Source organism: Lingula anatina, chromosome 5 (genome assembly GCF_051362555.1).
Source record: "Lingula anatina isolate TDL-2025a chromosome 5, LinAna3.0, whole genome shotgun sequence".
NCBI classification, from domain to species: Eukaryota; Metazoa; Brachiopoda; class Lingulata; order Lingulida; family Lingulidae; genus Lingula; species Lingula anatina.
Window position 1 is genome coordinate 14,963,077 of NC_141771.1, and position 25,297 is coordinate 14,988,373.

Here is a 25,297-nt window from a genome sequence, read left to right on the forward strand (position 1 = left end):
TGATAAAAACATTTCGTTTTAAATTATTAAATGAATAAATCAACAAACGAATAAATAAATAAATAAATAAATAAATAAACAGAAATAATTACATCATGATTCTTGATAAATATGTGCATGATCAAAGGATGGGCTACAGGATATAACAGACAAGAAAATGCGTATTCGAAAAAATAAAAATTAAGAGCTATTACTTAAATCCTGTGTGTTTGTATTTTAATATGTGAATACGTTGGTAACCATTACTTATCAGATCAAAATAATAACCTACCTAAAATTTGGTTAAAAACAAGAATGCCGATAAACATAAGGGATATTGTTGATAGGCAAGACATAATTAGACAGATATGAAGTGGTACGTCAGTAATTTCCGATTATGCTTTCTCCCCCCTTCTCCCCGAAATTTACCAGTGCCACGAAATTAATTCAGCAAAGAACATTTTATTTTAACTTCACAACACAAAGATGGCTGGAATAGGACGGACGGAGGTCGCGGTTCTCCTTGTATCTTTACTCTGCCTCCTTCAGTTTGGTAAGTTTATATTTTTGTTGAATTGTTTTGAATTGTGTTGCCTTAACCTCGTGTCTTAAGAAACTTATTTCATTGAAGTGGTTAAAAAAGCTTTCGTCTTGAACGTAAAGGATATCATAAGCTTGTGGAGGAATACGTTTACCTACTGGTAAGACATCTGTAGACAGAGATTATTCAGACGAATCCTTTGATACTAAACGTGTTCGTTATTGAAATTTGAGGAGTGGCACTCGCAATTATATGTAACTTTTTAACAATCCTCACCTACGTGTTAAGGGACGGTATGACATTATAGGTCGATGCCTTATATATTCCAAAATTTTAAAAAGGCACTAAAATCATAACTTAGAAAGAAAAAACTCATCATTTATACATTAAATCCATTGAGTTCCTTTCAAACAGTCTGAACCTAAACTTAAACACAATATATTCTATGATGCCATCTACTTCTATTGCCAATGGAATACAGTGGTACCTCTTGTCTGTTCGTCGCCATTTTGAAAGGTTAATACTGTGCGTCACGCATCAGGAACAATGGACCTGTCTACATTAAAATCTGAATCATGATATGCATCAGGGACTTATGCATGCTATTATCAACTTCTTTACGAGGCTGTTAAAGGGGAGGGTTGTGGGGTGGTTAAGATTAGTCTAGCACACTTACTTGAAATTTATCTACCTGTACACGGCTTAATTATAATTTTTCTTCAATACCTCAGCTCCAAAAAGATTTTAAGTTAAATGTTAAACGTGTCCCTGTGCATAAATATTTGCAACACTGTATGTTACAACTGGTGAACATGTAAGCAAGATGGACTACACAGTATAGTTTAAGGGGGTAAAAGGTATACATAATGCATAGGGGAAATTTGAAAGCGTAGATCCATGGCACAGATGCACACACGTGGAGGCGAGAACGTACACGAACAGCGACCCAAACGCATGAACTCACAAACCCGAAGCACAAGCACATAACCAATGAAAAAAAAAATCGTCGGCAATGATTTACAGAGAAAATGAAAACCCAAGCTTGTTTTGAATAGCCTACAATGACCGTACAGTACCGTACAGCGATTAGTGCATTTTGATAATATTTTTCTTTATACCAGCACATGTGCTTGCTTATATGTGTCATTACTTTTTACATTTCGATTCAGTACTAGTGCTTTACTTAATGGCTTAGTGAACTATGGACGTGAGACATGTTCCGATACGGCAAGCCACTGTTCGTCATAAGTTTGTGTTACATCTCCACTCATACCAATAACAAATACTATAGTAGATCATTATTTCAAAATACAAAATCAAACTTCTGTCAAAAATGCTCAAAAACAAGACGTTCATTAAAACACGTAATTTTACTTCCTTATCCTCTTCATGATACCTATCTCCGCTAATTAGAATTTTAGATCAATGACGGGGGAATGGAATTATGCTAAATGTCCTCAACACCATAAAGGTGATACTTATCACCATATACCTCGTCGAGGGGCAATTGTGGTGTTGTTGAATATTATCACTGTATATAATCATCACGCCTTTTAGAGCACTTGTGAACTTAAATGTAGACAGGGTTTCATTTATAAGGTACATGTTGGCATTCACATAGGCCTACAATCACAGGGAGCGATAGGGCACACAAACAGAAAATTCAAATTGCACTCATGAAAATGCATACTTCAGATAGGAAAAATGCCCGCCATGTATAATATACGTTATCCTGTGATCGTGTTATTATTTGTTATCTTATTAAAAACCAGAATAATGTGGTATTTCTCGTTCCATTTTGAAATATTGAAATGTCTAGTTAACTATTTTCAACATTTACCTTCTCATCTTCTACATTAATTAGTCTTTGAAGTATGTGCGGTTTGTTTTGATGGTGTATAACATAGGTTTTATTATCATTATATTATCAAATATAAATCAATACTCAAACTTATATTCAAATTATATTGTGTGTATTATAAAACCACTAGGTCAATTTTATGCCTAAATATGTTACAAAGGTTCTTATTATTCCCAATTTAGACCTATAAAATGATTAAAACTCCTTAATTAGAAGAACATGATGTGGAGATTTCCTTCTGCATATTCAGAAAAACGTGGTGGTCTTAATGAGACGGGGGTCATTTTTAAATCAGAATTATGTAATGAAAATTGATACAGAACATGCGATATAGGGGCGGGTCGAGCTTCACTGTATGATCCGGGAATAGAAATTAATTGCATTTTTTTTTGTTCTTGAGGAAAATTAATTTTGGTGCAACAATCTTGAATCGCTTTAAGTACAAAATCCCAAGTTGACATACAATAACCCCTTATCTGCTGTAACCGTAGATTCAGTAGATTCATTTGAAACAAAAACAGTAACATGGTAAATCAAATATATTTTTTGAATTCACAAACGGAGCGTTACATATTGTTTGCTTTCATTATAATAGGTGGCGCACAAGACACACAGCCAGGGCAGCAAGAGGCCGAGAAACAAAGCGAGCCAGTATTCTCTTGTATCACATGCCACTCGCTCAAGGAAAGGGAGTGTGAGGACACGTTTAATGTGAACATAAGTGACCCAGAGAAATATATAAAATTTGTGAAACCATGTAAAGGACACAACATGTGCATGAAAATTGTCGGAGAGGACATGCAGGGTAGGTATATCATGTAATATACACCGTGTTACTAAATTAACAAATGTTATTGGCAGTAGTAAACAATTGTTTCCAGCAAAAATCGCCTGCACGGTTATGTGTATCAATATGAGAGAGAGAGAGAGAGAGAGAGAGAGAGAGATGTAAAGTGCATGTGTGTGAGCGTGCGTGCGTGTGCTGGAAAGTGTACAATAGAGAGACCCAGATTTCTTAGTCATCTTTACATTTGGGGTGAAAATATTTTATAAGCAAATTCACACGTCACAGGCGTGCAAAAAATAGTGCAGGATACGTTTTTAAACATACCTTATCATAAACAGTAACACAATCTAATCATAAGTGCGAATGTTAATTTATATTTATGTCAATTTTGCTAGTGTGCATATATAAGGGTTTAAAGTTTAACTGAATGTTGAATGTACACTCTTGAGTTTAGATTTAGGAATGTAAGGTGATGGATGCACGCATGCTCTGACAGGGTTCTCAAAAATCCATTCATTGATGAGTGAACTGGACGTTTTCTATCTTGAAATGAAAAGAAAAAATTAAAAACTTAGCATAGAAGTGAAAACATAATTATATTAATATTGGGCTAATGCTAATGCATTAATAAATCATTTTCCAACGTTCTTTTAGACCGTTCGCAGCGAAAAGTGGTTATCCGTGGATGTCCCCGAGTCGGTCCGGAGACCCCCGGGTTCAGCCGAACACGAGAGGAATGCATAAATTATGAATACAAACACGAGGACCGAAGGATTACAGACTCAGTTATTGGCAAAAAAGAAGAAGTCCAGGAATACGACTTGAAAGGAACAACATGCTATTGTAAAGGAGACAAATGTAACAGCGGACATCACGTGACGGGTCACGTGATCCATTATGTGATTGGCGTCATTGTCGCAGTGTCAGTGTTTTTAGCCTGATCCCAAGCCATAAAATGATTATGAATAACGATTGTGTGAAATATAATGATGACAAGTATGACAAATTTAAAAGGGAAATACGTCAGTACATATTATTATTATTATGTGTTTGCCTGCGCTTGCTAAGGAGCGGTACGATGACAGCTTTTAAATGCCAGAAATGCGTGATGTTTTGTGTTAGTATTCGTTAGTAATACGGATAATACAGAAAAAAGACTACAACTAGATCTTTAAGTTATCCGAAATAAATGAATAAAAAGATCACCAGTTAGAAGTTTTCCCAAATGAGGACACGTTTTGTGACAGAATGGGTTGAACAGCCCAAACAGAAGCCTTAATATCTATGTTTTAAAGAGGAAATACCCAATTAGTGACTGAATATATTTAAACCTGATGTGGAATAGGAGATACAGTAAAAAGGGGGCTTTGCAAATAATTTTCGTCATTTAAGTTATCTTTGAGAATCTACGAGTGTTGAAACAATTGGAAGATATTAAATGTTCACATCTACATGCCTGTTTTTGTGTGTATGCTGTATTCGTGGCATTAAAATGTCTATATAACGTCGCACCGGTCACTTACCGTCCCTAATAGCGCAATTGCTTATTCCGATTTTACATTCTCATATCCCTGGCCACAATTTTAGTTTGGCACGTGCAGTTTTCATGTGATTATTATTTTTTTGTAGTAACTCTACCAGTAAACGCATTACTTTAAATCCACTTTTTGTAAACCGCAATCAGACCTTAACTGCAGTTTATTGCATGTATCATGTGACGCTTCACAATAACAATCACGGAAAAGATAAAACGGTCTAAGCTTCTCTAAGGCAATCTCAGTGTTGGTTACAGATGAGAGTTTTTACAGAGAAGATGTCGTGCGTGGGATAATGCATGTGATAGATACACATCTGACTACTTGAATAATCGGTATTTGAAGTAATAAATAACTAAATATATAAATAAATAAATAAATAGTGTTTAATCGCTTTGTTGATATACCTTATAACTGAAAGTTTTTATTTGTCTGTGAATCGTTTAATTACATCCATCTTTAATAATTCATTTAGGGATTCGGGAAAATTACATGTATGTAACGGCTGTGTGAAATTTTTGTACATTCATTTCCATGATTAACGTTTTAAAAACGTTTTCTAGCTATAACTGCAGGTGAATTGAAATATAGTTCGCGATGATACGTCTTCCTTGGTTACCCTTCAGCCGGTGTAAGTGAAAGTATAGGTCGGTTACGAAACAAGACTGGGAATACAGTGTAGCTCCACCCATACTAAGGAAAATCCAAGATGCCCTCTAAAGTGCCCGCGTTGGGGACTCGTTGTCGTCAACTAAAATCAAATTTAAGTCTAGTAACGGATTTGAAAAAAGAACGCCAAGCGTGTATAATTCGAATGGATAATTGATCTAACTAACCTGATTTAGGATACGCGGCAACCATGCAGTCATCTTCGAACAACTGGAATGTTTTTAGTGCTCTCATGGCATCTGGGGGATTGTGGTTGCTCAACAGTACATGTAGGCCTACCCTTTCCATGGTGTAGTTTTTATCGCTATATTCTATTCAGTGATCTTCAAAGCTTTAAGGAAGTGACTTCCTTACGTGCCACACGTCCGCATTTATACAATCTAGGGTCTGTACAATATGAATTACGTTAACCTAGCTCATGAATGCGCACTAACTCCACGGGAACTCTTGCTGAATCTAGTTTTAACTGCAGTGTGCTTTAGTACGAATCGGTAGCCCGTGTTTCTCTGAGCCCAATGACGAATATGCCTACATTGCCCATTTTGCCGTGCACTTCGTGATAAAAGAAGATGCTGGCCCGACTGGGGCTCGAACCCAGGACATTCGCGTTATTAGCACGACGCTCTAACCGACTGAGCTATCAGGCCCTTCACATGCATATGTGAAATTCTAAGATTCACAAATGAAAACAAAGTCGACATTCCATGATAATCAATATAATGATCAAGGTTGTGAATAATGTCTATTGTACCTCATTCAATAAACGCTGTATTCATGCCGTATATGATTAATACGATAAAATATTTAAGTTATAAAAATGAAAAATCTAATATTTGTCTGCTTGAAAGTGACGTTTATACAGGTTCATATATATATATATATATATATATATATATATATATATATATATATATATATATATATATATATATATATATATATATATATATATATATAAATTTTATTAATATGTTGTGTGTAGGTAGCGTGCTGGTGAAATAAGCCGCTATGTGAATATAACGAAAATCATCAAGGAATATGAGAGAGAGAGGGAGAGAGAGTTAAATTTCCACTAAAATGAAAATACTAGCACTTTAATTTTATCAAAAAATCTTTCCACCAGAGGGTTAATATGTATAATTATTTACTTCAGTATTACAGAACATATTGTCTAGTATATAAGCAATATATTTCAATAAACTATATCATCAGAGCAGGAAGCGCAGGGGGATAAGTGTCCTTCTTTCTAAATGGTCTGTCCTTCACTTCAAAGTTGTTTCAAACACGCATGCACAATGCAGAATATATTTTTTCCTCAGACAAGAATAGCTTAAATAATATTAATACATTTATTCCCCAAAGTCAATGCAAAAGCCGCTTTCCGCAACTTTCTCCGCGTACACCCTATCAAAATCTTCGTTTTGTCGCACGGTGAAGTGATTTTTCCAATCACCCACGTTGCCTTTGCGGAAAAACGGAGATATGTTTTCATCGAAAAATGGGATTTTGTGAGCACGGGTTGCGAAATTATCCTTCATAGTTTTGAAGGAAGTGCGCTTGACAATATCCTCAACTACATCATCTCTAAGATTTCTACCGAGGAAGTTGGCAATCTTCCGAACTGAACCTGCATGATCCTTCACCATGTCTTCGTAGTACAAAAACAATACGTTTTTGTCATCCTTAAATTCCCGCCAATACTCTTGCACGTAATCGAACCACGAGCCATGGGCTACATTTCCCGCCATAAACATCTCGTAGAACTGAGACCACGTGCCTGGAAAGCGACTAAGAACAGCATTCATACGATAAAAGTGATAATACGATACTGCGACGTCCTTGGGATTCCGAAATACGAAGACCATTTTGACATTTTTCTCTTGCAGTTGCACCGGAAGATGTTTGGCTATCGCGTGAGTTTTGAAAACACTTGGCCTTGGTATGTTGCTGATATTTCGTAACCTCTCTTCATCTACCGGCCCCCATTCTATCCAAGGAGTGCGCATATCACGTGCTGTATTCTCTCTCTCGTAAGCTGTCCCGTGGTGTAAGACTAGGTAGACCAACTCCAACGTCCACGTTTGACCTGCAATTTTATTAACTGTGTTTTATAGTTGACCACTTGAATCCTAAAATTGATCATTAACACCTCAACCGATTTCAGGCCCGTAGCCAGCAATTGCAAAGGGGATTTTTTATGCCGTGAAATCTTCGTGCACGTAGATCAGATTTTACTCAGAGCTAACTTTTTTCCCAGCAAAAGGGGGGGGGGGGGTCTTTCGAATCCATCGAAAAATTCATCCCCACTTACGGGTCTGGATTCCCTATATTGCGCAGTCCAAAATTGCTCAAGCGAGTTAAATAAATAAATAAATGAAAAAATAAATAAATGAATTGAGTCCATCTCATTTATTTTGTAGAATTAATTAATATCGAAAATTTAATTATCAAATGAATCATAATGTGGGAAACAACGAAATTCGACATGTCAACATACCGAGACATTTTAATGCCTTTTACATGTACATATCTACAAACAATGACCGACATCGTGTATACACACTTTTTAAAAAAGTTAAGATGTAAAGGCATCATCGTGGGGTGAATTTACTTATCCTACATAAATGTAATCAGTATTGTTCTCTTTTGAATACAGTTCATTTGCTTGGTATTTGGTTATACTAGCACACTGGATGTAGGCTACTTCTATAAGATAAATTTCATATCATTTTTAGCAATTCATCCTGAAGTCTTAAACCTGTTTTTTTATCAGGCCATTGTTTTGAAACATTGCACGCACGTTTGTTCCTGGAGTATAATAGTAGACAACAACGTCAGATTACTACATGTAAGTGTAACTGTATATAGGGCCTTCAACATCATTTTAATTACTATATCAGCTTTAGTTAAAATTGGCCAAATCACGAACACCCGATAGTCTTTGTTGCATTCTCTTTTGCTATGAACGGGAATATGCAAGTTTGTGATGCACTGGGATGGAGGAGACATAAAAACCAATGAATTTATAATAAATCAATTACTCAATTAGGCATATATTATCATAATACCATGTACATATTGGGGTGGGGTGTTGGGGGGGGGGGGTTAACGATCATGTAAAGTTATACACACCTGATTTGGGATACGCTGCAACTATGCAGTCATCCTCGAACAAATCGAATTCTCTCAGCGCTTTCATACCATCCGGCGGATTGTAACTCCCTAGCAGCACCCCATCCAGATAATACTGACCTGGAATGGTGAAGGATTTTACATCAAAATCAGACATACTTTTACCACCGACTATTCCACTTCTCTTCTTCTGAACACTGTTACGCGATGGCCTATTTAAAAGTGGTCTACCTCCTGATAAGTTGGCGCCGCGTTCTTAATTATTTGACCCTTGATAACATAACAGCTTATGTGTGTGTGTGTGTTCACATGTGTACATGTCTCAGAGGGAGACTGCTCCAGATTTTTTTCTTAAAGCACACATATTCTCTAAAGCCGCATTCAGAAGAGTGGACTAACTATCAGCTAAGAGACACTGAATAGATTCCCCGTGGTGAAGTATTCAAGTGGGTCGGCCAAGTTTGAACCTCGGGCTAGTTAGTTTACTGTCCTGAATGCGTCTAAGATACGGTATAAATGAATCTAAAGTGTGTCGTATTATGCGTAAAGCTGTCATCTCAAAAATTCAAAAGTAACTCGAAAGCGTCACACATTGCGACCGAGCGCAAGCGTCTCGATTCCATAACTCGCCCATACTCGCCCCATATAATACACTGCCTCTATGTGAAATCGCTATTTGCAATTCGCGATGCTTTCAAGTTAAGGGGCCCTGGCTGAATTTGCTAATTCGAAATGATGACGTAAAGGCAGCGTTTTGGGGCGAAAACTAAAATATCGCTTGTATGCAGATCTCCCTCATCTGAACAGCTTCTGTTTATTGTTGTCACAGCGAAGTTTCGAAGTTTTCAATCACGACAATTAGTACTTCATTCTGTCGCCGGGGTATTTTCTTGAAAATTTCACTTTTGGTTTTATAAGTAAAAAGGGAAGATGATAGTTTTATTTAACGTAGCATCACAATTATGGACTCATATCTCCTAACAAAAGAAAGGCCCTAGTTTGTGGATTACACCCTAGTTGTCAATCAAGCCAATTTTTTTTTTTTTTACATAAAGGAAACACGGGAAGCTACTTTCAACAATATGGGCATTTTGAACGTACAGTACACCAGTACACCAGAAGCAATATATACGGTCACGCAAAGTGACATTCAAATCCAAAATACATTTTTGTCACTGGTCTTTGAACGCCGCTTTCCACAGTTACTTATGGATTAAATTCACTGTGTGATTTTTGTATGTTTTACTATATATTTTTCATGTCGGTTATATTATTTTCTTTGCATTGTTATAACACAAAGATGTTGAAATGATAAAATGCCTCACGCGGAAGGAGTTTCATCCCGTAATTATATCCCATCATGTTGTCATTAGTAACACGTCTATTCCCTTTTTTAAGACCACATTACAAAATGGGCAAAATTACAAACTCGTTTCGAGGTTTTTATGACACAAAAAAGTGTCTAATGGCCCGACTGGGGCTCGAACCCAGGACATTCGCGTTATTAGCACGACGCTCTAACCAACTGAGCTATCAGGCCTCCCATGATCACTACTTCGGTAAAATTTCCAAAAAAAAAAAAAAAAAAAAAAAAATTCTCAAATACTGCCAAATGGTAGGCTACTGCACGGTCGTTACGATACGATACGACACGATACGATGGATACGATGGAAATCCGATGTAATGGTTTACAGGATGACATTCGCTGTACATACAGTGTCTTTATCGTTTTTAATCTATTTCCACTTCACGTCATGCTATATCCGATGTTGTCCATCATTAACGACTAATGTTGTCATTATTTTAACCTTAGAAAAAAAAATAAAATATTTGAACAATAAACAATTCCAACTTTTATCGAGGAGGGGAGACGGGTTCGATATTCTTAAAATGTATCTTGGAAGTTGTATCACTTTATCCTAGAAATTAAGGGGGGTTCGACCTCCCCCACTCCCCCCGCCAAATCCGCCACTGGAACTAACAGGGCAACAGGTGCAGGTCAGGCCTGATAGCTCAGTCATATTAAATCATGAAATGTATTGGCCAGGGTAAAAGTTTCGAGAAATTGCGTGCGTGTGACCGTATGTAATTGCGTGTGTGTGTGCGTGTGTGTGTGTGTGTAAAATTGGCAAGGGGTTCCCATATTCGAGCGATCAGACGAGTACTTAAGATATTTGTCGCACTGTACATGGATATATAACGAATAAACTTGACATGGATAATACGTGCACCTGGAGATAAACTACGTTATATTTACACTCCTACGGTTGATATCTCCCATGGTACGAAAAGCAGGTCAACTTGTGGCCCTGTCACTGAAAAACGCAGGGTCAGTAAACGTAACTTATAAGTGAGAAACAACACCAGCTGGCGTCAATGTTAAATATTAATCGACATCTGAAGGGCTGAGACTTAATTCACTGAGAAAATGTCTGATTTCGACTTGAAAAGCTTTACAATTCCCGGCCAACACTACCTAGATGGTGTACTCCTGGGTGGATACTCGCCTCGAGAAAGTATAGAAATGGTGAAAACATTCGACATGTTTGAAGATGACTGCGTGGTTTCAGCATATCCCAAATCAGGTGGGTGAAGTTATAGTTAAACTGAATAATATATTTGTCAAAGTATTACCATTGAAAACTGCACCATTTTCTTGCATTAATGGTACAAACTTCTTCTGAACCATATTATTAAGGTTTCCATTACGACTATGTGAACATAGTGGGAGTGAAGACATTTGATACCTCAGAATGGTACGTGCTGTAATCGACTTTTTCACCATGCTGTAAACATATATATATATTGCTGATACATGTAGAAAATTTTTTTTTATTGAAAATTCACTTCTAAGCTGCTATAGAAAAAATAAAACATTACATACAAAGGAGCCAATTCATAATTAACCAATGGCCTGTCCAAAGTCCGTCAGGAGAGTGGGGGAGGGGCACCTGTGCCAATATTTGATTTAAACGCGCCTTAGGTGCACAAGGCTTTCAGTTTATCTGTTATAAAATTATATATATAGACATTTGGGTGTCTACAGGTCAGACATGGAGCCTGGAGTTGGTTTACCTCATCCTTCACTACGACAGCTACTATGAAAACGAAGAGACGGACAGCTTCATGCGTACACCATGGTTGGAACATGGCAAGGTCGATAACGCAAGACTACGAGAGTTGGGCGAGGTCCCGCGACCACGAGTTTTCAAAACACACGTGGCTGCGCACCAGCTACCTGAGCAAATGCGAGAGAAGCACTCAAAGATGATACACGTGTTGAGAAATCCTAAGGATGTCGCCGTCTCCTACTACCATTTCTACCATATGGATGCTAGCCTTGGCCGCTTTCCAGGCACGTGGTCTCAGTTCTACGAGATGTTTATGGCGGGAAATGTAGCCCACGGATCATGGTTTGATCATGTGCTTCAGTTTTGGCGGGAATTTAAAGATAACAAAGACGTTCTGTTTCTCCACTACGAAGATATGGTTAAAGATCATGCTGGGGCAGTTCGAAAGGTTGCCAACTTTCTTGGGAAATCTTTAAATGAGAATGTAGTCGAGGAAATAGTCAGACGTACTTCTTTCGGAAGTATGAAACAAAATCCAGCCACCAATTTTTCAAAATTTGAGGTTTTTGACTACTCAGTTTCCCACTTTTATCGCAAAGGGAAAGTGGGCGACTGGAAAAATTACTTCACCGTCCAACAAAATGACGAATTTGATGAAGTCTACCGAGCGAAAATGGCAGACAGCGGTTTAAGCGTTGACTTTGGCGAGTAACAAGAAGTTGTGAAATTTGATATGGAATAAGAACTCTCATAAAGAAAATGAGAGTACACGTAAATTCACGGACCTCCTTAACATACATATATATTGATCCTTTAATTGCATATGTTTGGCCAACTTCTGTTTGTGTTTGACCAAATGCTTTACTGGTACATGTACTATCAGCAAGCGAGAGTAACACTTAATGTAGGGCCAAGTTTGATTTCTGTCTATAATTGTATTTTTTACTGACTCAAATTAGGACTACATGTTATTAAAAAATATACATACCGATCTTTGTCAATAGCAATGTGAATATGTGAATGTGGTAATATATATCACATTTACCCAAATAAGCAAATCTACCGGGTTTCCTCGGTGAAATTAAGGCTGCGACTCTTCTAGCCACAGGCCATCAGACTAAATACACAACCTAAAATTCTCCAAAAGCCAATGTAAGAAGACAGACGATGACGCGCATGCTTTATTGGTAGCGTTGTATTTCTCCCAAAATTAGATAGATGGTTCATTCCGAAAGTATCATTGCCTTTACGCAAAATTATTCGAATGGTTTCATCGCTAATGCTTATAAACACTTCATATACTTGTACATTAGGCACGTGTTGGCATGGGTCGTGCCCTCGAGAACCCAGCACGTGGGTCTGCCCGTGCTCCCTTCCTTTTCATAACGGGCAATGTGTAAGTGTGTGCCCGTAGAGCAAGACCTCCGCCCTGGGGCGTGATACATGACGTAATAGTCCCCAGTGAAGATATCACTGCTTTTGAGACGTTCCCACGCGGTTCTCGAATCAACGCCGCTTATTGTGATGTCAGCGGCTTGGCCAATGGCGTGCTGGAAGTAAGAAAATGACAATGTCAATATTCTAAAATAATTAAATAAAACGATTACATAATTGCCTAGAAGTTGTAATATGGGGTGAACCTGGACTGTGGGACCTTGCTCAAATTTAAAACAATTTTATCTTTCGGGATCCATTTTATATTTCTGTATTCTATATGTACGGTTTCTTTTATCCTTCCTTATAATCCTTCTTTAAATTCAATCACAATGGGAATTTGGACCACTCAAAATTATCTTGATAGGCTGAAAATTTACTTGCAAACATAAAGAGAACGGAAATCCTACGTAGAGTATTACCCACACATTTCATAATAATGTTTCCATCGCCCTTTTCAAAATGCTTAAGTCATATTTGTTAGACAACTCTTACTTACATACTTATCGTTTCCTTCGCGTAGCCCGCTATGTACCCTGACATCGGCCCCCATGTAATTCGCAATCTCTTGAAGTTTGTTCGCCAGTGCTTTACTGTGCAATACGTTTGTTCCGTAAATGACTTTACCTGGACCTGTGAATACAAACTTACTTTTTTTTTAAACTGAAATATGGCAAGAGCGCTGAAGTTAGTGTCTAGTTTGTAGTTTTTAGTTTTGTTTTTCAAAAACGAACCTGGCAACCAGAAACTAGTGTCGTTTTTCAAAAAAGAACCTGGCAACCAGAAACTAGTGTCGTTTTTCGAAAAACGATTCTGGCATCCAGAAACTAGTGTCGTTTTTCAAAAACGATTTTGAGAAGCCAGAATCGTTTTTGCGGAGAGAAACAGGGGTAGGCAGAGGGAGAGGCAACCAGCGGTGTGCGTGTAACGCGATTAGGTAACCCTCACCGCGAAAGCCGGGCAGGGTTTTACGGTATCTCCTCGACGTGCGCTGAGACCGAGACGGTCGCCGATTATTGCCTACGGTGTACGGGCAACTCTCATCGCAGAAGCTTGACAGGGTGTTTACAGTGTTACGGTTTTCTGCAGTGAGGACTAGATGAAAAAAACGATTCTGGCAATCAGAAATCAGTGTCGTTTTTTTTATTATTTATTTATTTTTTTTCAATCGTTTTTTTCATCTAGTCCTCACTGCACGGCGAGAAAAAAAAGCGTAACTCCCTAAATACCTACGCGGTGAAAGCTGCCTGTGCGGCGCTGCTGCGGATCAGCGGCCACACGAGCGAGAGAGGCGTTATATTCAGCACAGCTTCCTCGGTGAAGGTTACCTGTACGCTGTAGGCAATATTCGGCGACCGTCTCGGTCTCAGCGCACGTCGAGGAGAGACCGTAAGACCCTGCCCAGCTTTCGCAGTGAGGTTTACCTAGTCGCGGTATATGCTCACCGCTGCTTGCTTCTCCTTCTGCCCACCCCTGTTTCTGTCCGCAAAAACGTTTCTGGCTCCTCAGAGTCGTTTTTTGAAAAACGACACTAGTTTCTGGTTGCCAGAATCGTTTTTCATAAAAACGACACTGGTTTCTGGGCATCAGAATCGTTTTTCAAAAATTCAATAAATTCAAAAATTATACTTCAAACTACGAAGGGAGGCCCCTTCCCCCCTTTTCACCCTCACCCTTATCCCCCCACCCCCACCCCCACGTCCACTTAAGCCCCATTCCCTGCTTCCGCTGCGCAGGCTGCCTGTAACTGGTAGAGGCGGTCAAATCGACCTCCCAGCACAGCGAGGAAAGACCGTAACATCGTAAAAAACCTGGCAAGCTTCCGCGATGAGGGTTGCCTGTACGCCGTAGGCAATAATCGGCGACCGTCTCGGTCTCAGCGCACGTCGACGAGAGACCGTAACACCCTGCCCGGCTTTCACGGTGAGGGTTACCTAGTCGCGGTATGCGCTCACCGCTGCTTGCTTCTCCTTCCGTACACACCTGTTTCTCTCCGCAAATACGATTCTAGCTTCTCAGAATCGTTTTTGAAAAACGACACAAGTTTCTGGCTGCCAGAATCGTTTTTCGAAAAACGACACTGGTTTCTGGTTGCCAGAATCGTTTTTCAAAAAACGACACTGGTCTCTGGGCATCAGAATCGTTTTTGAAAAATTCAATAAAATTAAAAATTATACTTCAAACTACGAAGGGAGGCCCCGGGGGCCCCTTCCCCCTCTTCAACCTCACCCTTATTCCCCCACCCCCACCCCCACCCCCACTTAAACTCCATTCCCGGCTTCCACTGTGCAGGCTGCCCGTGACTGGTAGCGGCGGTCAAATCGGCCTCCCAGCGCGGCGAGGAAAAACCGTAACACTGTAAACACCCTGTCAAGCTTCTGCCATGAGAGTTGCCCGTACCCCGTAGGCAATAATCGGCGACTGGCTCGGTCTCAGCGCACGTTGAGGAGATACCGTAAAACCCTGCCCGGCTTTCGCGGTGAGGGTTACCTAATCGCGTTACACGCACACCGCTGGTTGCCTCTCCCTCTGCCTACCCCTGTTTCTCTCCGCAAAAACGATTCTGGCTTCTCAGAATCGTTTTTGAAAAACGACACTAGTTTCTGGTGCCAGAATCGTTTTTCAAAAAACGACACTGGTTTCTGGTTGCTAGAATCGTTTTTCAAAAAATGACACTGGTCTCTGGACATCATAATCGTTTTTGAAAAATTCAATAAAATTAAAAATTACACTTCAGACTACAAAGGGAGGCCCCGGGGACCCTTCCTCCTCTTCAACCTCACCCTTATTCTCCCACCCCCACTTAAACTTGCCTCTCCCTCTGCCCACCCCTGTTTCTCTCCGCAAAAACGATTCTGGCTTCTCAGAATCGTTTTTGAAAAACGACACTAGTTTCTGGATGCCAGAATCGTTTTTCGAAAAACTACACTAGTTTCTGGATGCCAGAATCGTTTTTGAAAAACGACACTAGTTTCTGGTTGCCAGAATCGTTTTTGAAAAACGACACTAGTTTCTGGTTGCAAGAATCGTTTTTGAAAAACGAAACTAGTTTCTGGTTGCCAGGTTCGTTTTTGAAAAACGACACTAGTTTCTGGTTGGCAGGTTCGTTTTTGAAAAACGACACTAGTTTCTGGTTGCCAGGTTCGTTTTTGAAAAACGAAACTGGAAACTAGAAACTAGACACTAACTTCAGCGCTCTAATATGGCAACAATCTTACTCTGGGTTTTGGATTGCAACTTAAAGATGCATACAAAGTCAATTTTTTTGTCACAAAAACCAACCAAAAGCCACCATATAGTTTCAAGTAGTATAACTAAGAGAATTACCAAAAGGCATTGTTTAATTTTACCCGAAAATGATGTTTGAACAGATTTTTCTGCTGGCATTCTAAGCTGTATGTCAATGGGGCAGGAAAGTAGGTCACGGAAGTAGGTTAAATTTAAAACCAAAAATTTAAAGAAAGGAGCAGTATAAAGGTCTTTTATGGCTGATCGAGTGATCTATTCAGTTTATCCCTTGGCATGTCGAATTTATTTGAGTCATATAAGAATCTAGTAGAAGTGGTTTACATGTGTTACTGGGAATCCACGCTCCAACGATGCTCGGTTCGTATGTACCTTTAAGTATCTCATCGGAGAGTGTCATCATTGGGCTAACTCACCTCTTTCCATTATACAATGATGTTTTCCTAATTCGACAGTTGTAATCCCATGACCTTGCATCAATCTAATATTTTAACAAAAAAATCCCAAAGAATTTTCAGAAAATCACTCAACTGCTTTACATAACACCAAGAGGTTTAATCGAAAGACAAGCGCAAACACGTTTATTATGTTTTCTTTAACCAAAATTAAAAAACAACAACCTTACTTTAAAGGTCTTATTCCTATTTAAAGAAATAATTTTCTACCGATTAGTTCTGAGAAGGCTTACCTTTACAGTCTTTTGGCCTCTGATAAGAGACAAAGCTGCCCATGTGACTGTGACCTATGTCCTTCACATCAGATTTTAGCCAGCATGCCGTCCAAATTGCATGGTAGGTCATGGCGCGGCATCTGGCGTCCTTTTCGCATTCCATCCTGCACTTGCGCTCATTCCCATTCATATAAAGATCATATGAATCGCCATTTAAAACTACCCCAGCATGTTTTATGAGCCGACAATCCTCTGGAAAATTAACAAAGTGTAATTGTAAAAGTGTAAAAAACTGGGTATGTTATACATTGTAGGACATATCATGGAAGTACATGGTATGGAATCGAAATGCCTGGAGGCCTATTGTCCGATGTGCGTTAAGGGGTGCGACAAGAGCTACGCCTAAGCGACGGGGGAGGGGGGATTCCTGTGCAAATCAAAAGGGTAGTCCGTTGACATACATGTATCAGAAAACACGTCCTAGAATTCTCAAGGAGCTGTCTGTAAGATCACCTAACGGTCTCATGCAAAGAGCTCAAAAACTATTTTCCAGTTCGAGACCCACCATCAAATGTTTCAAAAGCCGAAAGCAATGCATATTTAAGAGAGTTTTCATTCTTTTAAATATACACATTTTTGTAACATTCATTAACATCTGAGTTACTTCGAATCTACATGCCAGCTAACGCACTTACGTCCATACACAGAGATGGTTCTAAGCCCAAGACTCAGTAGAATTGTCAGCGCTACAGTCATGGTGGCGTTCGGTTCTACAGTGTCTCTTTGCTGTTTCAAACTAAAGACGCTGGTTGGTCGAACGCCTGGGGTTTTATATTCATTGTCGATTGATAAACAAGTCAGGCACTGGCTAATAAGTACAAACTAAGCAATTCCAGACTAACATTACGACATTTTCACAGATAAACCAGATTAAAATAGAAGATGGTTTGAAAAACAAAGGATATTGCATTCCGCAAAATTGACATTGTCACTGTTATTCTGCTGTTAATACGTAATTTATATCTGACTCTAATCCATTTTTGCAAGTAATAGCACACGTATATCTACCATAAGTGCATATATTATATAATTTTATATATTGCGGGACGTTAACAGTAAGTGCAATGTCTTTTGCCTAGTTAACAAACAAGACTAAATAAAACCATTTATACAAAAATACGTTGCAGGGGGGTATTAAAAAAGCGAAAAAAAAAAAAAAAAAACAAAACAAAAACAAAAACAAAAACAAAACAAAACAAACGACACATGCAATGTAAGTACGGGATGAGTGCTGAATGGTCATATACCCTTTTCTATATTTTGCTTCCCACACCCCTAAACATATGATTAAGTACGTAATATGTACCTTAGTTTACTGGTACTTCTAAACTGACGAATATCCCTTCACAAGACAGAAACAACCCACCCGTTTATGTTCGACTTTCTTAATCAATTTATAAAATTTCGTTTTCAAGTACACCTGAATGTATTCGTGTCAGTTTTATGAATCTTTCGTCAGCTAACCATTCCCTCGAAGAGATTATTTTTAAGGACACCTGTTGGCGTCGGTCTCACGAACCCTTCCTATTTCATTAAATCTCCTCAATACAGATATGTAAATGTTACATTTATCAGACGTGTCTGTGGGAAAAAATTGTCCAACTGTGCACCGGTATATGCACGCGCGATGAAACGCATTTGCCACTGCGACCGAGTATATGGCATACATGTTTACATTTGACAGCAACTTTTGCATATGTTATACAAGTATGAATAATACATATACCTGGTGATCATGTTAAAATCAGTCTGTTGTTGTGTCGTCTTTTTTAAAAAAATCAGGTCAACCTATTGATAACGGTTCGCTGAACAGTACAAATTATTTTTAATATTATTTTATACCAACACCAGCTAGCATCATTGTTCGATATCAACCGCTATCTAAACGGCGGGGGTTTGGTTGAGAAAATGTCCGATTTTGACGTGAAAAGCTTTACAATTCCTGGCCAACACTACCTGGATGGGGTACTCCTGGGTGGATACTCGCCTAGAGATAGTATAGAAATGCTGAAAACGTTCGACATGTTTGAGGATGACTGCGTGGTTTTAGCATATCCCAAATCAGGTAGGTGGACTAGTAAAACTGCATAAGATGTTTGTCAAAAGTATTATCAATGAAAAGATAGCTGTTTTGGTGCATTCATTCTTCGGTATTCAGATTTCTATGTAAGTATATTTAGCGAAAAAAAACTTAATTTATTAAAATGGTACGTGCTGTAATCAACTAATTCACCACGCTGCATTCCTTTTACGTAAAACTCAAATTAACCATATGTAAAACAAAATACAGAAAAATAACATATAAAGAAACATATGTTTAATTAACCAGTGGCGGGTGAAGGGGGGCATAGAGAACGCATTCCTGTAAACCTATCGCACTAGTTGGTTGGATCCAAATCCGGGGGTAATTCTCTCTAAGGTACTTTCATTGTAATCAGTTAAGTTGGTTGACATGCGCGCACGATAGATTGTATTGACTGCATTTAAGCGAGAATCCCAAGTAGTTACATTCATTTAGCTATCAGTACAATGGCTTTATATGAATATCCGATGTCATACTTTAAAGTGCACACACAGTGTCCTTATCGTTTAAAATCTATTTCCACTTCAGGTCATGCTATTTCGGATGTTGCCCATCATTAACGACCAATGTCACCATTATTTTAACTTTAGGAAAAATTAAAAATATTTGAAAAATAAACAATCCCAACTTTTCTCGAGGAGGGGAGAGGGTTTCGATTTTCTTTAAATTCATCTTGGAAATTTTATCATTTCATCTAAGAAATTCACTGGGGGGAGGGGGGTTTGAGCGACCGACTGGAACAAATACAGCTGCGAATGTCCTGACTCCGCTGGGGGCGGGGGGCGGGGGCTTGAGCGACCGACTGAAACAAATACAGCTGCAGGCGCAGGTCATGAGGAATGGAATTTATTACCGCTGAAAATCCGAGCAATTCAGTTTACCAAACATTTTAAAAAAGAATTCAAAACATACCTTTTTAGGAAATATTTTGATTAACTCTTAATTGGTTTTATAAATCTTGTATTAATTGCATTTAATTGTATGGAATAATGGCTGTTTTACCTAGATTTTATTTATAATATTTTATGTAGTATTATTTATGATATTTTATGTAAAGTCTACTGAACATTTTAAATGGATTTTAGACTTAAAATAAATTTATTATTATTTATTATTATGCCGGATAGCTCAGTCAATTAATAACGCGAATGTCCTGAGTCCGCTGCCCAGTCGGGACATGTCCTTTTTGTCATAATTAAAAAAAATCAGTTTGACAAATCTACGGACTTGCATGTCACCCATATTTCCTGTGATATTTTGCTTTAGATATAACCTTTTCTTGTCAGTTTCTTGAATCGTTTGTCAGTGAACAAATCAATCTGTGTACTGGATTCTCTGAAAGTTACATATGAAGCGAGTATAGATTTCAGAGTTACCGAGAAATTGCGTGCGTGCGACCGTATGTAAGTGTGTGTGTTTGTGTGTGTACATGAAAAATCGAGCGATCGATCATACGCGACTGATACGAGTACTTAAGATATATGTCGCACTGTTCATGGATATTTTACGAATAAACTTGACATGGATAATACGTGCACCTGGAGATAAACTACGTTATATTTACACTCCTGCGGTTCATATCTCCCATGGTACGAAAAGCAGGTCAACTTGTGGCCCTATCACTGAAAAACTCAGGGTCACTAAATGGAACTTATAAGTGAGAAACAACACCAGCTGGCGTCACTGTTAAATATTAATCAACATCTAAACAGTTGAGGCTTAATTCACTGAGAAAATGTCCGATTTCGACGTGAAAACCTTTAAAATTCCCGGCCAACACTACCTGGATGGTGTACTCCTGGGTGGATACTCGCCTCGAGAAAGTATAGAAATGGTGAAAACGTTCGACATGTTTGAAGATGACTGCGTGGTTTCAGCATATCCCAAATCAGGTGGGTGAAGAGAAACTGCATAACCTATTTGTCAAAGCATTGCCATTGAAAATTGCACTCTTTTCTTGCATTCATGGTACAAACTTCTGAACAATATTAAGGTTTCCATTACGACTATGTCAACATAATAGGAGTGAAGACATTTGATACATGAGAATGGCACCTGCTGTAATTGACATTTTCACCATGTATTACTAATACCTGTAGATGCACTTTTATTGAAAATTCACTTCCTAGCTACTATAGAAAAAATTAAAACATAACATACAAAAGAGCCTCTTCATAATTAACCAATGGCCTGTCCAAAGTCCGTTGGGAGGTTGGGGAGGGGCACCTGTAACAATATTTGTTTTAAACACGCCTTTGGTGCACAAAGCTATCAGTTTATCTGATATTAAATTTTATATATAGACATTTGGGTGTCTACAGGTCAGACATGGACCCTGGAGTTGGTTTACCTCATCTTACACTACGACAACTATTTTGAAAACGAAGAGACGGACAGCCTCCTACGTACACCATGGTTAGAACTGGGCAAGATTGATAACGCAAGAATACGGGAGTTGGGCGAAGTCCCGCGACCTCGTGTTTTCAAAACACACGTGGCTGCGCACCAGCTACCTGAGCAAATGCGAGAGAAGCACTCAAAGATGATACACGTGTTAAGAAACCCTAAGGATGTCGCCGTCTCCTACTACCATTTCTACCGTATGGATGCAAGCCTTGGCCGATTTCCAGGCACGTGGTCTCAGTTCTACGAGATGTTTATGGCGGGAAATGTATCCCATGGATCATGGTTCGATCACGTGCTTCAGTTTTGGCAGGAATATAAAGATAACAAAGACGTTTTGTTTCTCCACTACGAAGATATGGTTAAAGATCATGCTGGGGCAGTTCGTAAGATTGCCAACTTTCTTGGGAAATCTTTAAATGAGAATGTAGCTGAGGAAATAGTCAGACGTACTTCTTTTGGAAGTATGAAACAAAATCCAGCCACCAATTTTTCAAAATATGAGGGTTTTGACTACTCAGTGTCTCACTTTTATCGCAAAGGGAAAGTGGGCGACTGGAAAAATTACTTCACCGTACAGCAAAACGACGAATTTGATGAAGTTTACCGAGCGAAAATGGCAGACAGCGGTTTAAACGTCGACTTTGGCGAGTAACAAGAAGTTGTGAAATTTGATATAGAATAAGAGCTCTCATAAAGGAAATGAGAGTACATGTAAATTTACGGACCTCCTGAAGAAACATATAGATATTGACCCTTTATTGCATATGTTTGGGTCTCATGGGCATCTTCTGTTTTGAGTTTGACGAAAAGCATTACTGGCACTTGTACTATCAGCAAGAGAGAGTAACACTTAATGCGGGACCAAGTTTGATTTCAGTCTATAATTGTATCGTTTACTGACTCAAGTTAGGACTACACGTTATTCAAATATATACGTGCCGATCTTTGTCAATAGCAATATGAATATGTGACAACATATGTCACATTTACCCAAATCAGCAAATTTACCGGGTTTCCTGGGTGAAATTAAGGCTACGACTCTTCTAGCCACAGGCCATCAGATTAAATGCACAACTTTAACTTCCCCAGAAGCCAAAGTAAGAGGACAGACAATGACGCGCTTGCAATGCTTTATTTGTAGCGTTGAATTTCTACCAAAATAAGATAAATGGTTCATTCCGAAAATATCATTGCTCTCACGCAAAATTATACGAGTGGTTTCTTCGCTGGTGCCTACAAACACTTCATGTACTCGTATTTTAGACAGGTGTTGGCATGGGTTGTGCCCTCGAGAACCCAGCACGTGGGTCTGCCCGTGCTCCCTTCCTTTTCATAACGGGCAATGTGTAAGTGTACGCCCGTAGAGCAAGACCTCCGCCCTGGGGCGTGATACATGACGTAATAGTCCCCAGTGAAGACGTCACTGCTTTTGAGACGTTCCCACGCGGTTCTCGAATTGACGTCGCTTATTGTAATGTCAGCGGCTTGGCCAATGGCGTGCTGGGCGTAAAAAAATGACATTGTCAATTTTCTAAAATAATACAACAATTATTTACCTTTTATAGCCTAGAAATTGTAACAAGGGGTGTACGTTTATACCTGGACTGTGGTACCTTGCTCGAATTAAAAAAATCTTTTTGGATCATTTTTTTACTACGGGTTTTTTTTTTATCCTGCCTTATAATCCCTCCTTAAATTCAATCACAATGGGAATTTGAACAACTGAAACAATTATTTGAGAGGCTGAAAAATTACTTGCAAACATAAACAGAACGGGAAACCTACTTGGAGCATTTACCTTTCATTTCATAATAATGTTTTCATCGCCTTTCTCAAAATGATTAAGTCAGCTTTGTTAGTCAACTCTTACTTACATACTTATCTGTTCCTTTGCGTAAGCCGCTATTTACCCTGACATCGGCCCCCATGTAATTCGCAATCTCCTGAAGTTTGTTCGCCAGTGCTTCACTGTGCAATACGTTTGTTCCGTAAATGACTTTACCTGGACCTGTGAATACAAACTTTTTTAAAACTGAAATATGGTAACAATTTTACTCTGGGTTTTGGATTGCAAATTCAGTATCTCACCGGAGAGTGAATTATCAATTCAAAAAAGGCATCAATGCGATAACTCACCTCTTTCCATTATATAATGACATTTTTTTTATTCGACCTTGTGATAAAGATGCAATACCATGACCTTGCATCAGTCTAATATTTTAACCAATAAATCCCGAAGATTTTTCAGAAAATCACTCAATTGCTTTACATAATGCCAAGAGGTTTAAACGAAAGACCTAAAGCGCAACACGTTTATTCCGTTTTTTTATAACCAAAATTTAAACCAAAAATTAAAAAATATATATCTTCACAGTTCTTATTTAAAATAATTTTCTACCGATTAATTCTGAGAACCTTACCTTTACAATCTTTTGGTCTCTGATAAGAGACAGAGCTGCACATGTGACTGTGACCTGTGTTCTTGACATCAGAATATAGCCAGCATGCCGTCCAAATTGCATGGTAGGTCATGGCGCGGCATCTGGCGTCCTTTTCGCATTCCATCCTGCACTTGCGCTCACTCCCATTCAACGAAAGATCATATGAATCGCCATTCAAAAATAACGCAGGATGTTTTGTGAGCCGACAATCCTCTGGAAAATAGACAAAGTGTAATTGTAAAAGTGTAAATAACTGGGTGTGTAATACATGTCAGACATATCAATGGAAGGTCATGGTATGGAATCGAAACGCCTGGAGGCCTATTGTCCGATGTGCGTTAAGGGGTGGGACAAGAGCTACGCCTGAGCGACGGGGGAGGGGGGCATTCCTGTGCAAATCAAAAGGGTGGTCCGTTGACATACATGTATCAGAAAACACGTCCTAAAATCCTTAAGGAGCTGTCTGTAAGATCAACTAACGGTCTCATGCAAAGAGCCCAGAAACTATTTTCCAGTTCGAGACCCACCATCAAATGTTTCAAAAGCCGAAAGCAATGCATATTAAAGAGAGTTTTCATTCTTTTAAATATGCTCATTTTTGTAACATTCATTAACATCTGAGTTACTTTGTATCTATTTACCAGACAACGCACTTACGCCCATACACAGAGATGGTTCCAAGCCCAAGAATCAGTAGAATTGTCAGCGCTAAAATCATGGTGGCGTTCGGTTCTACAGTGTCTCCTTGCTGTTGCAAACTAAAGACGCTGGTTGGTCGAACGCCTGGGGTTTTATATTCATTTTTGATTAATAAACAAGTCAGGCACTGGCTAATAAGTACAAACTAAGCAATTCCAGACTTACATTACGACATTTTCACAGATAAACCAGATTAAAATTGAAGATGGTTTGAAAAACAAAGGATATTGCATTCCGCAAAATGGACATTGTCACTGTTATTCTGCTGTTAATACGTAATTTATATCTGAATCTAATCCATTTTTGCACGTAATAGCACACATACATCTGCCATAAGTGCATATATTATATAATTTTGGATATTGCGGGACCTTCACAGTTAGTACAATGCCTTTTACCTAGTTAACAAAGAAGACTAAATAAAACCATTTATACAAAAATACGTTGCAGGGGTGTTAAAAAAAGAACAAAAAAGAACAAACTAGAAAAGCACTCCGAGAGCGCAGACCTCCGCCAAGGCAGCGATTTTCGATTATTATTGATTACTGATTGATTATTTCATCAAAATCGTCCCATAACTTTTTGAGTTATGTTGATGACAAACAAACAAAATGACAAACAGGGTGAAAACATAACCTCCTTGGCGGAGGTAACAAACGACAAATGCGGTGTAAGTACTGGA

At 38.7% G+C, this 25,297-nt stretch overlaps 6 protein-coding genes and 2 non-coding genes across 8 annotated transcripts; 3 read left to right on the plus strand and 5 right to left on the minus strand.

Annotated features, from left to right (window-relative positions):
• The first annotated feature begins 362 nt into the window (after window positions 1–362).
• Window positions 363–4,619, plus strand: LOC106152224 (uncharacterized). Its single transcript, XM_013525739.2, has 3 exons — window positions 363–532; window positions 2,977–3,186; window positions 3,823–4,619. Exons 1-3 carry the CDS (start codon window positions 466–468, stop codon window positions 4,107–4,109), a joined length of 564 nt encoding a protein of 187 aa, XP_013381193.2. The 5' UTR covers window positions 363–465; the 3' UTR covers window positions 4,110–4,619.
• Window positions 4,620–5,945: 1,326 nt separating this feature from the next.
• Window positions 5,946–6,019, minus strand: Trnai-aau (transfer RNA isoleucine (anticodon AAU)). Its single transcript has one exon. It is a non-coding gene; the product is annotated as a tRNA-Ile (tRNA).
• A 431-nt stretch (window positions 6,020–6,450) lies between these two features.
• On the minus strand, window positions 6,451–8,920 carry LOC106152212 (sulfotransferase 1C2). The gene is made up of 2 exons (XM_013525722.2): window positions 8,505–8,920; window positions 6,451–7,458 (listed from the first exon to the last, which is right to left on the minus strand). The coding sequence occupies exons 1-2, from the start codon at window positions 8,659–8,661 to the stop codon at window positions 6,722–6,724; spliced, it is 894 nt and encodes a 297-aa protein (XP_013381176.2). The 5' UTR covers window positions 8,662–8,920; the 3' UTR covers window positions 6,451–6,721.
• Window positions 8,921–9,571: 651 nt separating this feature from the next.
• LOC106152205 (sulfotransferase 1C4-like) lies at window positions 9,572–12,583 on the plus strand. Its single transcript, XM_024076720.2, has 2 exons — window positions 9,572–11,090; window positions 11,552–12,583. Exons 1-2 carry the CDS (start codon window positions 10,934–10,936, stop codon window positions 12,286–12,288), a joined length of 894 nt encoding a protein of 297 aa, XP_023932488.2. The 5' UTR covers window positions 9,572–10,933; the 3' UTR covers window positions 12,289–12,583.
• Trnai-aau (transfer RNA isoleucine (anticodon AAU)) lies at window positions 9,971–10,044 on the minus strand. The gene has a single exon. It is a non-coding gene; the product is annotated as a tRNA-Ile (tRNA).
• Window positions 12,584–12,743: 160 nt separating the features above from the next.
• Window positions 12,744–17,780, minus strand: LOC106179405 (uncharacterized). The gene is made up of 4 exons (XM_013563025.3): window positions 17,622–17,780; window positions 16,945–17,178; window positions 13,510–13,643; window positions 12,744–13,126 (listed from the first exon to the last, which is right to left on the minus strand). Exons 1-4 carry the CDS (start codon window positions 17,680–17,682, stop codon window positions 12,860–12,862), a joined length of 696 nt encoding a protein of 231 aa, XP_013418479.1. The 5' UTR covers window positions 17,683–17,780; the 3' UTR covers window positions 12,744–12,859.
• Window positions 17,781–20,685: 2,905 nt separating this feature from the next.
• On the plus strand, window positions 20,686–22,663 carry LOC106179403 (sulfotransferase 1C4). Its single transcript, XM_013563023.2, has 2 exons — window positions 20,686–20,961; window positions 21,391–22,663. Exons 1-2 carry the CDS (start codon window positions 20,805–20,807, stop codon window positions 22,125–22,127), a joined length of 894 nt encoding a protein of 297 aa, XP_013418477.2. The 5' UTR covers window positions 20,686–20,804; the 3' UTR covers window positions 22,128–22,663.
• Window positions 22,594–24,732, minus strand: LOC106179404 (uncharacterized). Its single transcript, XM_013563024.2, has 4 exons — window positions 24,574–24,732; window positions 23,896–24,129; window positions 23,350–23,483; window positions 22,594–22,975 (listed from the first exon to the last, which is right to left on the minus strand). Exons 1-4 carry the CDS (start codon window positions 24,632–24,634, stop codon window positions 22,709–22,711), a joined length of 696 nt encoding a protein of 231 aa, XP_013418478.2. The 5' UTR covers window positions 24,635–24,732; the 3' UTR covers window positions 22,594–22,708.
• Between the last annotated feature and the right edge of the window lie 565 nt (window positions 24,733–25,297).

Bases quoted from the DNA above. Each gene is read 5' to 3' on its own strand.
- LOC106152224 (XM_013525739.2), top strand. From the start codon at position 466: ATGGCTGGAATAGGACGGACGGAGGTCGCGGTTCTCCTTGTATCTTTA. The intron at 533-2,976 runs GTAAGTTTATAT...TCATTATAATAG, and splicing joins ACTCTGCCTCCTTCAGTTTG to GTGGCGCACAAGACACACAG. The intron at 3,187-3,822 runs GTAGGTATATCA...ACGTTCTTTTAG, and splicing joins TGTCGGAGAGGACATGCAGG to ACCGTTCGCAGCGAAAAGTG.
- LOC106152212 (XM_013525722.2), bottom strand. From the start codon at position 8,661: ATGTCTGATTTTGATGTAAAATCCTTCACCATTCCAGGTCAGTATTAT. The intron at 7,459-8,504 runs GTGTGTATAACT...ATAAAATTGCAG, and splicing joins TGCAGCGTATCCCAAATCAG to GTCAAACGTGGACGTTGGAG.
- LOC106152205 (XM_024076720.2), top strand. From the start codon at position 10,934: ATGTCTGATTTCGACTTGAAAAGCTTTACAATTCCCGGCCAACACTAC. The intron at 11,091-11,551 runs GTGGGTGAAGTT...GGGTGTCTACAG, and splicing joins TTCAGCATATCCCAAATCAG to GTCAGACATGGAGCCTGGAG.
- LOC106179405 (XM_013563025.3), bottom strand. From the start codon at position 17,682: ATGACTGTAGCGCTGACAATTCTACTGAGTCTTGGGCTTAGAACCATC. The intron at 17,179-17,621 runs GTAAGTGCGTTA...TTAATTTTCCAG, and splicing joins AACCATCTCTGTGTATGGAC to AGGATTGTCGGCTCATAAAA. The intron at 13,644-16,944 runs GTAAGCCTTCTC...TTGTATTCACAG, and splicing joins GAGGCCAAAAGACTGTAAAG to GTCCAGGTAAAGTCATTTAC.
- LOC106179403 (XM_013563023.2), top strand. From the start codon at position 20,805: ATGTCCGATTTCGACGTGAAAACCTTTAAAATTCCCGGCCAACACTAC. The intron at 20,962-21,390 runs GTGGGTGAAGAG...GGGTGTCTACAG, and splicing joins TTCAGCATATCCCAAATCAG to GTCAGACATGGACCCTGGAG.
- LOC106179404 (XM_013563024.2), bottom strand. From the start codon at position 24,634: ATGATTTTAGCGCTGACAATTCTACTGATTCTTGGGCTTGGAACCATC. The intron at 24,130-24,573 runs GTAAGTGCGTTG...TCTATTTTCCAG, and splicing joins AACCATCTCTGTGTATGGGC to AGGATTGTCGGCTCACAAAA. The intron at 23,484-23,895 runs GTAAGGTTCTCA...TTGTATTCACAG, and splicing joins GAGACCAAAAGATTGTAAAG to GTCCAGGTAAAGTCATTTAC.